General features: G+C 45.9%; 1 protein-coding gene across 2 annotated transcripts in view; it reads right to left on the bottom strand.

The window, feature by feature from the left end:
* Positions 1-17,972, bottom strand: part of mtss1lb (MTSS I-BAR domain containing 2b) — an 88,452-nt gene that overhangs the window by 15,587 nt on the left and 54,893 nt on the right. For both annotated transcript variants that reach the window (XM_079802573.1, XM_079802574.1), the window contains exons 4-6: positions 1,106-1,190; positions 437-528; positions 279-353 (exon numbers count right to left, since the gene is read on the bottom strand). In XM_079802573.1, coding sequence (XP_079658699.1) covers positions 279-353; positions 437-528; positions 1,106-1,190 — 252 coding nt within the window. The remainder of the gene's footprint in view (positions 1-278; positions 354-436; positions 529-1,105; positions 1,191-17,972) is intronic.

Genomic DNA, 17,972 nt, shown 5'->3' with positions numbered 1-17,972 from the left:
TAAAAACACAGTGAACGCTGATGGCATCCAATCAGCTGGTTGTTCTGAACGTCAAATAAGACAGCCAGTTTTGACCTTAAGGAAATGCCCTTGAGTGTCCAACACATTTCTGCTTTGTAATAGGGCAATGTTATGTGATATTAATCTGATCCATCAGGTTCATTGACATTAAAACACTGGTATGCATAGTTGTGTGCTACTGTGACAATATTTCACAGAATAAATAGACCAATTTTTTGTCATGCTTAAAATTTCTAAATGAAAATAAATCGTGTTACCTTTCCTGGCTTTTTTCTGTAATTTCATGGTGTCCGAAGATTTTTTCTTTATTTCATGACGAGACCGTTTGTACTCTGTGAAAACGGAAATGTGTGAAAATTGTCTACTTTTTAAGAGCTGACATAATGTGCATATGGACAAAAAAGTGCTAAGTCACCTTTGGCATGGTCCTTGTCCAGTTGATTGGCTGTCTTCTTCCAGTCTTCAATGCGGTCCTGTAGAGGATTGATCAGGCTCTCCATCAAAGCACTGAGAGCAATGGAGAGAGGATCATGTTCGCAAACCGCTCATAGCCGAGTAATGAAAATAATGAGGTTCTCATTCAATTACAGAGAAATATGAACAATCACAAGGAAATATCATCAACCCTGTGGGGTGTTCTGATCATGAGAAACGAAAGCTTTGATTTACAGTGTGGCTTAGAGTTTGAGGCTACCATTCATTAGACTGTCAGAAGGAATTGTCTGCAGATGTCCACTAATGACATGTGAAAACTTAAGTGTGTGTATCAGACTTTGAGAGTGAGTCTCCGATTATAGTGTGAAAAACAAAAATAAAATAAACTTGAAATATTGATTTACTGATCAACTGCGTTGAAAATAATGTTAGAAAAAGTATTTGACGACCAAATGTCACAGAATCGAGTATTCCAGTTGACTTGTCATATATGATTTCCATTTAAAATGTATAGCTATTAATTTTGGCCCTTGTCTGTGCTCTATGTTCTTGTGTTGCGTATAATCATATGAATAAGTATATTTGTGTTGTATATAGACTTCTAAACTATAACACACAGGAAGTAGTAACAGGAGGAGTGTGATCGTACTTAGTAAAATGGCGAAGTTTCGCCTCAATGCTGCGATGCCTCATACACATGCGGGTCAGCGCTGATCCAATATCTCTGGTGGCACCTATAGGACGCACAAGAGAAAGAAAACCTGTCAGAACAACACTGAAATTACTGCACCTTTATATGCTGCACTTTAATCACTAGCATTTTCAAGACCATCAAGTGTACAACTTGCACAAGTCATTCAAATATTTCATTCACTGGTGGGCTAAATATGCCGGACGCTGCTGCTGCTGCAGAGTAAGTATGGCCTTGCTACTACTAATAGATACACAGACACGCTGCTGCCATTGCTATATGGAAGATATGCTTCTGCTGCGGCTGCTGCTGCATAAATAGACATACATAAATCCTGAAGCATCTAGGCAGGTGGAGCTGGGGAGGTGGAGGGTTTCAGAGGATATCTGTTGCAGGACTAGCATACAGCAAACAATGACCCAGACTTTTTAAATGTTGAACAAGCAATCTCATTATATTATGGTAATGCCATACGGTAATGATGTGATTACTTGCTGACTGTATTTAATATACCTATTACCCTGCACCCTCAAGAGTTTCATGACTGAATTAGATATTTATCATAAACACGGACCAGTACTTTATGCTTACTTCAGTCCAAATAAAGTGGTTTAATCTATCAGATTCCCCAAAGTGTGTGTAACCTGTAGCCACAGTATAATGTAGCAGCTATTTTTAGTAGCAGGTTGGGGAAGAAAAAAAAAACGTTTGGAAAATCCTGACCCCAGTATTTATAAGAGGCAGTGTGCTTTCTTCCAAAGAAGGTTGCCTGGACAGCTATTACTTTCCTGAAGTGTTTAAGATGTCAAACTGAATTGTTGAACTGAGAAGTCTGTAAGTGTTGCCTGGAACCACACCAGCCCGTTAGATTTAACTGTCTCATGACCTTCAAAATAGGATAAATTTGTTATTATTTACAATATAAAAACCCCCGTATTTCATATGACTGTCACAACAATATGAAAAAAGAAAGAATACAATTTTTGAAGATGGTATTTTGAAATTTGACTGGCAATCTAACTCAATGTCATGTCATTATATCAATAAGCATTAAAGGCGTATGCTTCTTTGTTACCGGGGTGGCTGTGGGGAATGATTTACCCATCTATTCGCTGCATTAGTATTTTCAGCTTATTCTCAGGGTGATGAAAACCTAAATTCCAGTTTTAAATCCTGGTCTGTGCTGACCTCAGATCTCCAGTTCCAGAGGAATGAGATTCAGCCAGATTAGAGCAATTCAGTAATCTAGGCCTTACAGGGTTAATCTAGGCCTATCAAAGAGGCACACACCCCAACAAATCAACTCTGGCCCTTAAAAGGTAAAAGCTGTGCCTTAAACATTGGGTTGAAGAACAATCTATTTTTTTAACCATTCATGGAAAATGATAGACATATTTATATCTTACTGGTAATATTTCTTTATAAATAATTTCAGCCCATATTTATGTTAAATAAATCATCAAGAGGTAATTATATATATATATATATATATATATATATATATATATTGCAAGATTAACAATGAAAATAAAAACAATAACAGGAAGGGAGAAAATAAGTTATACATGTATACATATCAAATATATGCTAAACAGCGTACACAGCTGTATACTTACAGATGCTTGTCAGCGTAAGTTCTTAAATATCAATGTACTTATACATACACATACATGTACCCCCAAATAAATTAAAACAAAAAAAAACAGAACAACACAGCCAAACAGGCGAGGTTAACCATTCCTATAACAATTACTGTTTACTTAGCTGAGGACGTCTTATGTTCTTTATATATCACCCACTTTTCCCAGTCCATTTTGAAAGCACTTTTTTTTCATCTTTAGAATACATGCAAGTTCTTCCATAACCAGGATTTCTTCAATAATTCCAAACCATTGTTTAAAGTTCAAATTAGTATCTTTAAGCCAATTCCTAGTTATAGTCTTTTTGCAAGCCGCATATATATAATATTTCCCATAAGTAAAAACAAAGAGGTTCTAGGAATTTTATATCCAAACACTTCAGACATAACTACCTGCACATCATCCCAAAAAGACAGAATTTTCTCACAACTCCAAAAGATACTGTATGTGTGATACCAAGATGTCATTTTAAGTCATTTTATTACTTTAATTGCTCTTTCATATCTCGAGAGCCTAATGTATTTTGGTTCTCATTTATGTTTCTTAAGTATCTACACTGTCTCAGATGTTTCTCCTACAATTTGAGGAGAGATAAAGACATAAATGAGGCTTGAATTAAAATAGTTGACAATTGAGAGTATAGGAATATAAAATGAATCCGAATACCATTGCTCAGATTGTTTGGTTTTGGAAGAACGTGATGAGAAACAGTTGATTTATTATTGAAACGTCAGACTTTATCGTTAGTGTCTTGACAAATATGAGGATCATTTGGGACATTGTTGAAAAAGTGGAGCATGTTCCTGGAATCTCAACATCCGTATTGATCCTGGAACAACATTCCAATCAGATTTGAGGGATAGGTTATCAGTTAATGTCAAGTTTAGGCTTAAAACAAGGGCTAGGTACTTCACCATTCTTATCCTTAAAATAAGAGGGAAATGATAGATGAGTAAGTTATGGGTAGGGTTAGGGGTAGGAATAGGGTTAGGAGGACTATGTTTTTGGACAGGAATGTTGTTCCATCATCAACAAAAGATGTTGAATCAGGAACACGTCTTCCTTGGCAAAATCACAGCAATCTTTCATCGACATGCCTTTGACTCATATTGGCAGTTGTCTATTATCCATTGCCAGCTATCTATTGCCATTTTGCAATAGCAGTAAGGTGTTCACTCACACAGATTTTCTGCATGGCTGCTCTGAGCGCATTAAGTAAACATGCATGCATGCCGACACACACACACACACACACACACACACACACACACACACACACACACACACACACACACACACACACACACACACACACACACACACACACACACACACACACACACACACACACACACACACACACACACACACACACACACACACACACACACACACACACACACACACTCAGAAGGGCACACATGCATACAAACAGAGTGTTTCTCCAATGAGAGCCTCCAGTATGCCACGAGAGAAGCTCCATTCATAATTAACACATTCCTGCCTCATGCCTCCTGTTCTACCCAGCAACCATTCATTAATCCATCCCACAAACACACACAGCAGAGTGAGATGATACAGTGTATAATGTCAAAGTGCCACCATACCTTAAGATAGTGAGAGAAAACTACAAAAGACAAAAACCAGGAATGAGTAAGCGTGAGAACGGAAGGAGCAAGTGAGGTTGCACATTTTAATGGCCTCTGAAATGAGATGTTCTTTAGTTGTTGTGTCTGTTTGCAGTTTTTCTGTTTGTTTTTTACCTTACGCTATATCCCAAAAAAGTTGGCATGAATTAAAATTTCGAAAGGAAAATTGACCTTGTATTACTTAAAGCTACACTGTGTGATATTTCCCCCCATCTAGTGGTGAAAAGGTATATGACCATCCAGTGAATTTTAGTTTCTGTTCCTCTCAATTCCGATTTCGTTTCAACTCCTACGGTGGCCGATTTAGTCCAAGATTAACTTGGCTTCCAGTTCGACCTCGTCCACATTCGACACGGTGCCTGTGGGATATTCTCTGCGCAGTGGGATGGTTGGAACTCAACTGGCCTAATTATTCGGCTAGAAAGAACTGCAGCTAATCCAGAGTGAACTTTGATGATAGTAATGTTTATTCAGTCATCCAATTGCAAGGCATAAACAGGTTTGCGTGGATATGTACATAAATGTGGTTTCTGTGAGAGAACAAATAAGGATGGTAAATATACATACACTGTTAAGAACTGTATAACTATACTTATAAGTTACATTTGTATAATGTAACCGTAAACCAGAGCTTATTGTACCATATATAGGCGCTAAATGCAGCTGCATTAAAAGGAGCGGAGCTGCCGCTGCTAACAAGCGGTGTCCGGTTACAAAAGTGTGTGCGCCGCTTTAACGTTAGCACTGCAGTGCGCTCTGTATAACAATTGTTAATATGCCGATCAGACCTGATACATATTTCCATCAACATACATTACAAGCAAATATTTTCTAAAAACGAATAAACATTGTTGATAACAAAATAACTGAATGATTATTCAAATAGGTGAGCATTACGCTATTGTTTGTTGACACAAAAATACTTCTGAGGTGACATCAACTGAATTACGCGATGACACACTCTGAAACACATCTACAATGACAATAACTATTATTACTTACGGAGTTATTAACGCACAGAAATACCACACAAGGAAAAACAGACTTTTGAGGAATAAACAAGCCAGGAAAACTCCGTATAACTCTGTTACTGGACGCTGCTGAGATGAAAACTCTCTGCAAATGCACCAGACAAGTCTGAACAAGTTGACGCGCACATGCGCGAGGCAGAGAACTTTGTACAGTGCCATCGAGTATTAAAACCGGTTAAAACGCGAAAGGCGAAGCTTGAATTTACGGGTATGTCCCTCTTTGGCTAATGTACTTTCAAGATGGAGGGGCAACATGGCGACCACCGTTAGATCCCATTACCTTATGTATTTTCAATGGCATATTATAAACTTACGAGAATACTTTATTACTTGAAAGAAGTAAATATACATTAATGAGCACATATAGTTTTGAAAAAACTAAGTGTTTTTAGCTAAGAATAGACTAAAAAAGTTACACAGTGTAGCTTTAATCAAAAATCAACATAAAAACATCAGACTTCTCCTTGGTGATTCATGCCCGACTTTTCCAAACATTTAGTTCGCTTGCACCAATTGTCTGCAAGCTCACATTCAAATCTGCCTCCATCCTATCAACAACCAATTGATTTTTTTTCGATAATCTGTTTCACTTGGATGTCCGTCGAAATACGGAAGAAAAGATCTGATGCTACTTCCATTTTATCGCGACTTTAACGTAAAGGGAGACAGCTAACATCTGGCTAATGATACAAGTTCTCCCGGTGCATGCTCAGTTTTCCCAATGAGCGTCTCTCGCAAACCAGATAATATCAGACTAAAATTTCTCTGATGACCCCTTAAGAATGTCCGGATCAGCGTATGCTCCGAAGCAGCGTACTGTTGTTACCGCAGTAATCTGGACAAAGTGGCAGTATTCACACAGTGCTGTCGCCTCCATCTGTTACAGCAGCCTGTGTTTACTGTTGGCCTCATCGCTAAGACCCACACTGCCACACTAGCCCCCACATATTGATTTTCCTCATGACATTTAGTCACCACAATGTGAAAACGACCATCCTGGGGAAAGATGAGTAGAAAGCATTGACAAACTGGTGGACTGTTGTAAAAGAGTGAATAAATTCATCTTCCTCATGAATGACTGTATTTCACTAATCACTCTCTCAGTCTCAGTAATCCAAAACACTCCCTTACCAAGCCTAAAATGTTCTCAAAAGACATTGTCAATACAATTAATGTAATGTCTCGTAAGTCAAGGCATGGATAAAATATGAGCACCATATACTGTCGGTCTGCATATACAGTATTACTACTATATTATTTTTAATTTATAGTCGAGTATCTTTCGATATTGGATTTGCACTACTGTTCATAAGTTTGGGGTCAGTACGATTTTTTTTTTTTTTAATTAAACTAATAATGTTTATTAATCAAGGATGCATTAAATTGATCAACAGTGAGAGTAAAGACAATATACTGTTACAAAAAAAATACTGTTCTTTCAAACTTTCTATTCATCAAATTCATCCTGAAAAAAACATATCAAGGTTTTCACAAAAATGTTAAGCAGCACAACAAGATATCAGAATGATTTCTGAAGTACATGATTTCTGATTTCTTTTAGTGTATAATTTTTATTTTATTTTAAAGGGGTGGTTGCATGCGATTTCACTTTTTAACTTTAGTTAGTGTGTAATCTTGCTGCTTGAGCAAAAACAGTATCTGCAAAGTTACAGCACTGAAAGTTAAATGCAAACGGAGATATTGTCTTTTAAAGTTATGGCAGTTTATTGCCTACAAAAACGGCCGGTTTGGACTACAACAAGCTTCTTCCCGGGTTGGTGACATCATAAACTCTTGCTCTTAACATAAACACTGCCCCCGCCAACACGCAACAAAGTGGGCGAGGCCACGTCACAGTCATTACAAAAGAGAGAGAGCTGTTGCAGAACTACAAACTACATTTGACCATCTAACCAATCTAAGACCATTGTGTTTTTCGGAGGGATGGGCTTCATAGATGCAGGAAGCAAACGAGCCGTTCAAAGGACAGTGGTGTGGAATAAATAAATAAATAAAAATATGGCGTAAAAAAAAAAAAGAAGTATTAAGACTGCGCCCCATAAACACAACCAAGCCTAGAAAAAAAACATGGAACCACCCCTTTAACAAAATTTAATATCAGCCATTTATTGGTTATTGGCCATAACATGGAAAAAACTTCTAGACTTCCTAAAATTCTTGCTGATACCAATTACGATGCATCCCTACCATCATACTGGTGCATCATGACCCATATTGCCCATCAAAATCACTCTTACAGCTGTGCGCTCCATATACACCAAAAGTTGTGGCAGAATATTTGCTCACTCACCAACACCTGATAATAACTGTGTGTGTGTTTCTGTGTCAGCATGTACTGTATGATTATCTTCCATCATTTTATATTTGAGACAAAAATGGATGAGATCTGCCTGTTGGGAATTCCTTCTGTGGCTTCCGAACTTAATTGAATAGAGTAACTGGATAAACAGAGCCATTTACTTGGCTGAGGACCAGCAGAAAGGCATACAGAACACTTACACGAGAGAGAGAGAGAGAGAGAGAGAGAGAGAGAGAGAGACAGTGGCAGGATTATAATGTTGAGTTGGGGTTTCAGAAATAGCTGATGTACAGGTGCATTTACTCAATGCTATTATTGTTATTTTGACTTACCATCTCACCGTAAACAAAGCAAATCTGAAGTTGGTGACAGCCAACGCATAAAAAAACATGAACACAGAACAGTGCTTCTCAATTGAAACCATGCTGAATGTACACGCTAAATGCAAATCTATGTATATCCATATATAGTTAAAAAAGCTAAATATTAGCAAAATATTAATAACTTGGTAGCTCTAAGTGAGTCATACACAAACAGTATGTACCCTTAAACCATAAAAAAATGTATAACAACATTCGGCCAATTTCACTCATGTTAATAATTTTATATGTAATTTTTGTGCAAAAAACAATATATTTTATTTATTGGTTTATTTGATAGAGACCATGCATATTCATGAACATAATTGTATAAAAATACACCATGTAAATATACCAGGATTAGTAAAAGTAACTACTTTCCATCTGCAGTCCCTAGGCAGGTAACATAATACTAACATAAAGACAGCCAACAATCATACAACATTACTTCACTATAAATTAAAAGGTACACATAATGATGACATATACATTGACAAAACAAACAACAAAACAAAATAAAAAAGTACTAAACTAATGTGTGCTAATAAAAAAAATATATATATTAGTACACTCTAAAAAATGCTGGATTGTTTCAACCCAGTTTTGGGTCAAATATGGACAAACCCAACTATTGTGTTTAAAATTTAGTTTTTAAACATTTTAGGTTTTAAAATTTAATCCAACAGCTGGTTTTGCCCATATTTGACCCAAATTTGGGTTAGAAAAACCCAGTATTTTTTAGAGTGTACAGCACTGGTTCGCTACTTGTAGTCCAAGGCAAATCTAGGTCAAGCTAGGTCATTAAAAGCAGTTGAGAATCAGTGCCTATAAAAACAGCAGATGTACTGAGCCATATACAGTAAATTAATGAAAACAGAAACATGCTAATATTCAAGTATATTGTGATGAGTGTTTACACTCGCTCATGCAGTTGAGGAGTTTCTACTGTCCAGTCTCTCTGCTCTGTCTAGGGCAACAGATGGATGGTGGTGAGACATGCAGAGCAGTGCAGGTCTCAGGACAGACCATTGAACGGAACAAAAATATGGAAGACGCGTCTTCACTACCTTCCACTGCAGAAAAGAGAAGCTGCCAACATCCGAATATGGCGCTGACATCTTGCGCAGATTTGGGAGTCTGTAAAGGTAGTGACCTCGGGACCGGAGTCTGCGCAGTAGAGAGCAGGAAGTAGAGCCGTGATATCAAAAGCCCGCCCACACTCTCGCAGATGCCGAACAATTCATTATGTCGGTGTGAAATAAACAGTTATGGAAATGTAGAAATTAAAGTCAAAGCTCTAATCTCTTCCTGAAAAAAGTCTGTTGGTGCCTCAGTGAATATTTCACTTAGTGAAGCCGTCAATCTCAGCTGTCAGTCATGACGTCACACCCCCCGTTTTTATAGCATTAAAAAAAGAACTAAAACTAAACTTCTTTAAAAAACGAACACTTGAATTGAAATCAGTGTGATAAAAACTACCTAAAATGACTGAAACCATCTTTGGAAAAAAAATATTTGAAGTGTTATTTGATTGTTTAGTTTGTCTCGCGAATACATGAAGGGGCGGGGTTTATGAGCTATACTGGGACCAACCACCTGGGGGCGATTGAGACGTTTTGGCTTCAGTTTTATACACAAGTGTGGCAGGCTTGGGACAGACAGGTCAGTGAGCGGTCCAAAAATCTATCAGTCTGTGCAGAATGACGGTACAGATGCCGCCATGACAGGGCACTGTGCTGCTCTCCAGGAATCATCTATTGCTATAGAAGCCTTCTTTTAAATTATGTTGAAATCATTTGACAAAGTTTTGTCGATTTTGGCACGTTCACTAAACCGCATTTAAGTGAATTCATATGAATTAAAAGGATCTTATTCGTAAGTTTTCATTCTATCTGGTTACTAAGGGTTTGGTTTATGGTGGACCTTCACCATAATACAAATTCATTACAATTTGCCACCAATTCTCCAAAGTGTAAAATAGTTACTGTGGCAAGCAGCGAGGCTGAGGGACCGTGAGAGCGGGACGAGGCCGCGGTCATTATTAGGATGATGAGCGCTAGCTGCGTGCCGCATTGGCCTCGTCTCTCGCGGAGGAGTGACGGGAGTATAAAGGAGGAGCGACGACAGTGAAGGACGAGAGAGGACCAGGCCTGGATTTTAATTTGTGTTTTATTTATGTTTTGTTATGTGTGTGCGGCAGTCGTCCGTGAGGGGCTGCCGCTTTTACTTTCACTTTGTTTGTATTCTTTTTGATTAAAGTATGTTGTATTGTTCGCCGGTTCCCGCCTCCTTCTTCCCACACGAACAAACTTTACTACACTGGTGCCGAAACCCGGGAGGAAGGAGAGACATGCTGTCGAAGAGCCCTCGCTGCTGAGGAGGATCGCGGTGCTGAGGAGGTCGGGCAGGGCGGATGCGTGAAGACCGCGAGGAGCTGCCCGAGGCGGTGGTGCTGGAGCGAATGAAGATCCGGTGGGACGGAGAACTCGCTGCCGTGCCCCTGGGTCGAGGTGGGGTGGCTGCCGTCCGAGAGGGAGCGGAGGAATCGCCAGCGCTTGCCCTGAGCCGGAGCCTGCTGCCGTCCGCCATGTTGGGGAGGAGCAGGGAGCGCGGGAATGGGATTCGCTCCGGCTGCCCTCGACAGGAGGAGCCACCGCCGGCCGCCAGGGGGCAGAGGAGGATCGAGCCGTCCACCGAGCATCCAGTGCCATCGCATAGCACCGCGAGGAAGAGCCTCTCGGCGGGCTGAGGACCAAGCGGCAGTGTGTCAGGGAACCGGACTAATTATTTTTTTTTCTCCTCTCTCCACTCTCTCGTCTCTGTCGCTCCTCGTGCTCCCGGCTCCGTTCTCTCACCACGCTGTCCTTACCCCCAGGTACCGCGGCCGCCGTGATCGCCCCCCCGGGGAGGGGGGGGGGGTAGAGCGCAGGCTCGTGGGTACCCCCTGGCCTGCGAAGGGCGTTGGGGGTATGTGGCGAGCAGCGAGGCTGAGGGACCGTGAGAGCGGGACGAGGCCGCGGTCATTATTAGGATGATGAGCGCCAGCTGCGTGCCGCATTGGCCTCGTCTCTCACGGAGGAGTGACGGGAGTATAAAGGAGGAGCGAAGACAGTGAAGGACAAGAGAGGACCAGGCCTGGATTTTAATTTGTGTTTTATTTATGTTTTGTTATGTGTGTGCGGCAGTCGTCCGTGAGGGGCTGCCGCTTTTACTTTCACTTTGTTTGTATTCTTTTTGATTAAAGTATGTTGTATTGTTCGCCGGTTCCCGCCTCCTTATTCCCACACAAACTAACTTTACTACAGTTACGTTTTCTAAAAGAAAACCTAAAAGGTTAAAAGAGCCCAATGAAATTACTGGAATCAACTTCAATATTAATATTCTGGCATAATACAGATAACTGAACCTGAAATGTTCACGTTATGGCCAATAACTGATAAATATATGACACTATACAGTAAAAAAGTATGATAAAATTCTATACTATTTTGTCTACATAAGTGAAAATTTAAAACACAAAAAAAAATGGCATCACATTATAATGTACAAAAAAAAATCACATCATGAAATCACTGTACCACCACAGTATGGGCTTAAATGAAATATTGGAATAGGGATTAAATCTTTCTCCACCTATATATTTCCTCCCCTCCTCTCCCACCAGTTCTCCTCCTGTCAGTGTTCTCACTACTCACCCAACCCCAATAATTCAGACATCCCTTTTTTCTCCGTCACGAGACCTGATGATGTGTGGCGCATGTTGCCTCATGACTCCCTGTTGAGCTGCTGAACATGAAAGTCTGTCAGAGAGACTTCAGCCTGCAGGGCTTCAAACCCCCACACAGACTAGCCTTCACCTCTACAGAACATTCCTGCGCTCATTTCACCAGACCTAACCTTTGACGTACAATATTTTTTCTGCTAATAATTACTAATAATGCAGGTGCATTAATATGTATCTAAATCAAAACAAAAACAGCAGGGATTCTGACAGACATGAAACTATATCGTAATGATCATGAACAGGACTCTCCCATAAATCATGTTCACTTCATACTGATACTTTACTAGTATAGCATTTCAGCTTTGTGGTAATATGGTCTCATTATTATATGGCCTCCAAAAGTATAGAAAGAGAAAGAGACATTTTCCCCCATATGAATAAACAAAAAAACACACAATTCCAGTATTACTTAAATACACACATGCAGGGTAACACATGATAATTTATTTTACATTAGTATTATTATTAGACCTTCAAATCAATTAAATCGTTCAGCGAGGGAGAACGTCTCGGTTACGGATGTAACCCTCGTTCCCTGAGGAGGGAACGGAGACGTAACGTTAGTGACTAACGAATGGGGGTTTCGCTTAGAAGCCTATCAACTTCGAGTTTTGAGAAAACGCCCAATGGCGTGCCAATGCCATGGGGCATGCGGAATTTGCATACGTAGCTCCGCCTCACTGCGTGAGTATATAAGGAAGTACGAGGCAATATCGCATTATGTTACCTGCTTGAGGAGCCAAGACTGAACTCCTGCGTTCCAGGCAACACAGCTGATGTGGCAAGGGGACGTTACGTCTCCGTTCCCTCCTCAGGGAACGAGGGTTACATCCGTAACCGAGACGTTCCCTTTCGTTCAGTCACTACGACGTAACGTTAGTGACTAACGAATGGGGGTCCCAATATAATCCCGCCACTCAGCTGTCTTCCAGCGCCCTGCGTAAGTGTGAGTACCCTGTCGTAAGACTAGTACGGACGAAGGACTCCCACTTAACACAGGATTACCAAGGTACACTGGGAAGCATATCCCAGTGAGGGAATGCCAAGATGCCTACCCGTGGGGAGGACTTAAGAGACACATATGACCCGGAGAGGGTTGCATATGGGAGATCTCTAGGGTACCAGCCGAAGGTGGATTTTTAACCCTAGGGGTGGCGGGGACACGCCAAGGGAAGAAACCCGCTCACTGCGGAGACTTACGGTGAAATACACATGTGGAGGTCGCCAGAGGGAACCATGCACATGGGGCACCTGGCCGGACATGAGGGTCTGGGCTCGAGAGGGCAGACTGAACTGATGTCGGCGTCGACAGTGCTGGAGGAGCTCAGGGCTCTCGGGGAACTCACCTGAGGAAATATCGCACGTATCCAGTCCGTGGAGTGGAGTGGCGAGCAAGCGAAGACACCTGAACCTGGTCCTTACCGGCCCCTCGGGGGAGCGAGTACATAGTCGGACACTGGCTCCACTCGGAGATTATAGAATCTGGCGAATGTGTTGGGTGTCGCCCAGCCTGCAGCTCTGCAGATGTCTGCTAGCGAGGCGCCATGCGCTAGAGCCCAAGAGGAAGCCACACTCCGGGTGGAGTGTGCCCTCACACCAAGGGGACATGGTCGGCCTTGCTGCTGGTAAGCCAAAGCAATGGTGTCCACTATCCAGTGAGACAGCCTTTGCTTTGAGAGAGCACTTCCCTTCCGCTCTCCACCATAACAGACAAAGAGCTGGTCTGAGGTCCTGAAACACTGCGTCATGTCTACGTAGGCGCGGAGAGCGCGTACTGGACAGAGCAATGCCAAGGCTGGGTCTGCCTCCTCCAAAGGCAGCGCTTGCAGGTTCACCACCTGGTCCTTGAACGGAGTGGTGGGAACCTTGGGCACATATCCAGGCCGGGGTCTCAGGATCACGTGAGAGTTAGCCGGCCCGAACTCCAGGCACGCTTCGTCAACCGAAAATGCCTGCAGGTCCCCGACCCTCTTGACTGAGGCCAATGCGGTCAGCAGAGCCGTCTTCATAGACAGAAACTTAATATCGACCGACCGCAAAGGCTCAAAGGGAGGTCTCTGCAGAGCAGTTAACACTACTGCGAGGTCCCAAGAGGGTACGAGAGGAGAGCGAGGAGGATTCAGTCTCCTAGCTCCCCTCAGGAACCTGATGACCAGGTCGTGCTGACTTACCTTTTTGTTCTCCAAGAGATCGTGGTGGGCAGATATTGCGGCCACATATACCTTGAGGGTGGAGGGAGACAGCCTTCGCTCCAGCCCCTCTTGGAGAAACTGAAGCACGGACCCGATCGGACATTTCCAGGGGTCTTCTTGGCGGGAAGAGCACCAGGTGACGAAGAGGTTCCACTTCAACGCATAGGCATGCCGAGTGGACTCTGCCCTAGCGGAAGTGATGGTGGCGACCACCGTAGGTGGTAGGCCACTCAAACCTGCCGGGTCCCGTCTAGGAGCCACACGTGGAGGTTCCAAAGGTCGGGACGCGGGTGCCAATGGGTGCCCCGTCTCTGAGTAAGGAGGTCCGGTCTCAGAGGAATAGGCCAGGGAGGGGCTGTCGCAAGGAGAATGAGTTCGGGGAACCAGGTCCGGCCGTGCCAGTACGGGGCGACCAAAAGGACCTGCTCCTTGTCCTCCCTGATTTTGCACAGAAGCTGTGCGAGTAGGCTCACTGGGGGAAACGCATATTTGCGTAGGCCCCGCGGCCAGCTGTGCGCCAGTGCATCCGTGCCGAGCGTGCCCTCGGTCAGGGAATAATACAGGCTGCAGTGGGAAGAGTCGTGGGAGGCAAACAGGTCTACCTGTGCGTCGCCGAACTGTTCCCAAATCAGCTGAACCGTCCGGGGATGGAGTCTCCATTCTCCCGGGAGAGGCTGAAACCGCGAGAGCTCGTCGGCTGCGTGGTTCAGGACTCCCGGAATATGGACAGCACGAAGGGACCTCAGGCGCTTCTGACTCCATAAGACGAGATGGCGGGCGAGTTGAGACATGCGGCGGGAGCGTAGACCGCCCTGGTGGTTGATGTACGCTACTACGGCCGTGTTGTCTGTCCGGACAAGCACATGTTGACCCTTCAGCAACGCTCGGAAGCGGTGCAGGGCGAACCGTACTGCCAGCAACTCGAGGCAATTGACATGCAGGAGACGCTGGGGTCCTGTCCAGGAGCCCGCGGCTGCTTGTCCATTGCACATGGCACCCCAGCCCGTGGCAGAGGCATCCGTCGATACGACAACATGCCTGGAAACTCGTTCTAAGGGCACACCGGCCCGTAGAAAGCTGAGGTTCGACCACGGGGTGAGTGTCTGTAAGCAGGCCCGAGTCACTTGGACCCGGAGCGTGCCAGACTGCCATGCCCATCTCGGGACTCGATCGCGAAGCCAGTGCTGAAGCGGTCTCATATGAAGCAATCCGAGCGGCGTTACCGCGGCTGCAGATGCCATATGCCCCAGGAGCCTCTGAAAAAGTTTCAGTGGAACCGCATTCTTGCTCTCGATTTGTCGGAGGCAAGTCAGCAGAGACTGCGCGCGCTCGCTCGAAAGCTGCGCGTACATGGCGACCGAGTCGATCTCCATACCGAGAAAAGAGATCCTCTGCACGGGGCAAAGTTTGCTCTTCTCCCAGTTGACCCGAAGGCCCAGACGGGTTAAGTGGTGGAGAACCAGATCTCTGTGTCCGCAAACCTGCTCTCGAGAGTGGCCTAGTATGAGCCAGTCGTCGAGGTAGTTCAGGATGCGGACCCCGTGCTGCCAAAGGGGCGCAAGGGCTGCCTCGGCGATCTTCGTGAAGACGCGAGGGGACAGAGATAACCCGAATGGGAGAACTGCGTACTGGTATGCCCGCCCCTCGAAAGCAAACCGTAGGAACGGTCTGTGTCGAGGAAGGATGGAGACATGGAAGTAGGCGTCCTTCAGGTCAATCGCTGCAAACCAATCGTACGGACGAACGCATTCGAAAAGGCGTTTCGCAGTCAACATCTCGAACGGAAGCCGGTGAAGGGATCGGTTCAAGATGCGAAGGTCCAGGATTGGCCGTAACCCACTGGTTTTCTTGGGTACAATGAAGTAGGGGCTGTAGAACCCCGACCTCATTTCGGCTGGAGGGACAGGCTCGATCGCACCCTTCGCCAGTAGAGTGGCAATCTCCGCACGCATGACGGGGGCATGGGCCCCGGTCATGGTATAGCGGACTCCCCTGTAACGGGGAGGAGCCTGCGCGAACTGAATCGCGTAGCCGAGCCTGATGGTCCGGGCAGCCCAGCGGGACAGCCCCGGAAGCTGAAGCCAGGCTTCCAGAGACTGCACCAACGGGGTCATCCGGACGACAGACGTACCCTGGGTGGGGCAGCGAGGCAGCGTTACCGGCGCGGACAGGGGAGGCTGTTGGGCGTCCCCGGGTCGGAGCACGGTTAACGGCTGCGCCCTGACAGAGGAGACCAGGGAAGGACTCGCGTTCCACTGGGGTCTGCTCTGCCAGGGGGCTGGCGACAGAGAGGGATGCGAGTGGCGAGACCCGAGGGTGGCGCACACTGTCATCACCGGTCTCTGGGTGCTCAGAGACAGGAACATGAGTTCTTCCCAAGCGCTGCTAGCCCGGGGGCCAGCAGCGGAAGGATTTCCCCCGGCCCTCCACCGGGGGAAGGAGAGGCCCTGCGACCATCCCCTGGGAAGAACTGGAACCCATCTCTGAGTTGTCCACCTCCATCCTGGCGTTTAACCAGTCTGGGGAGCGGACTGGGCGACATCCTCAACCACCTCCACGGCGCGGCCCAGGTGAAGGCTGCTGCTGGGGCCGGGCGGGAAGAGGGAGGGCGCCCTCGGCGGCGAGCGGACTGAGGCGACTGGGCCGGCGGCTGGTGCAGCAGCTGGCCGCCGGGGCAGTACGTGTTGCAGCCTCAGTCTGCTCTGGGGCGGCCGAGAACTGTTGGGCGCAGTTCTCAGCCGCGCCGCCGAAGAGGCCAGCCTGGGATATGGGTGAGTTGAGGAGGCGGGCCCGCTCAACGTCCTCCACATCACCAGGTAAGGCCTGGTGTTCTCCCGGACCACAGCTGTGGACATCGCCCGACCCAGGGAGCGTGTGGCCACCTTCACCGCCCGGGGGCGGGGTCAGTTGCGGCACGCAGCTCAATGAAGAGCCCTGGGTCGGCTCCACCCTTGTGCATGTGCAAAGGGGCGGCGGCCTGCCCGTAGCACTGCGGGACCACGCCACCGAAGTAGACGAGCCCACAGGCTTTGGGGGGGGTGCTTAGGACAGCCACACCACGCCACGTCAAAGCCCTCTGTGGACACCGTAGTGCGCAACAGAGAGTTCAACAGTGGGGGGGGAGGGGGCCCCAGTGTACCCTAGGCCGCGGCCCCATCAAGGGCAGAGAAGGCGGAGGAGGCCACCAAACGGTCGCGAGAAGCACGGGGACTTCCGGGACCGCGTGATCTCCTCATGCACCCCGGGAGCGAAAGGCATTGGGGGCGGGGCCCAACAGCTGTCGGGTGCCGCCCCCAAAAACCAATCGCGCAACCACGAGCACCCACGACTGGGCGGAGTTCCACACCAGCGCGAGACTCGCGGCTGCCCGAGATAACATGGCTGTCAACTTTAGGTCAGATCAGGCAGTGCTGACACACCCGGAGGCGGAGCACAACCTAATCGTCATCCCCAAAGGACTCCAGCCCACCTTGGGATGTGGCGATCGACATCTCACTGCTATCCGGAGCGTGAACTGAACGAACGGGGCGTCAGAGACGGGCCGTAGATTCAATCCAACACTCGCGGAAGCGATGTATAAGAGGGGGGTGTGGCCCGAGGAATGAACGTCGGGGTTCTTAATACCACAGCACCGCCCTCAGGTCACCCTGGCCACCAGCCAAAGTACCATCTCACTCGGGGACGGTAGATTGGGGTGTGGCAGAGGGGACTCTCTCTCCTCACGGAGATCATTGAGTCTCGACCGTGACATCGCGATGGTCACGCCCCCGTAATGGAAACGTGACACATCCGCAAACACTGCCCGTGCGCGCTGAAGCCCAAACACGCTCGAGCAGTGAATGCGTCCTCA

This window comes from Gobio gobio (assembly GCF_949357685.1).
Source record: "Gobio gobio genome assembly, chromosome: 2".
Lineage (NCBI taxonomy): Eukaryota > Metazoa > Chordata > Actinopteri > Cypriniformes > Gobionidae > Gobio > Gobio gobio.
This window is presented reverse-complemented; position numbering and strand designations above follow the sequence as displayed.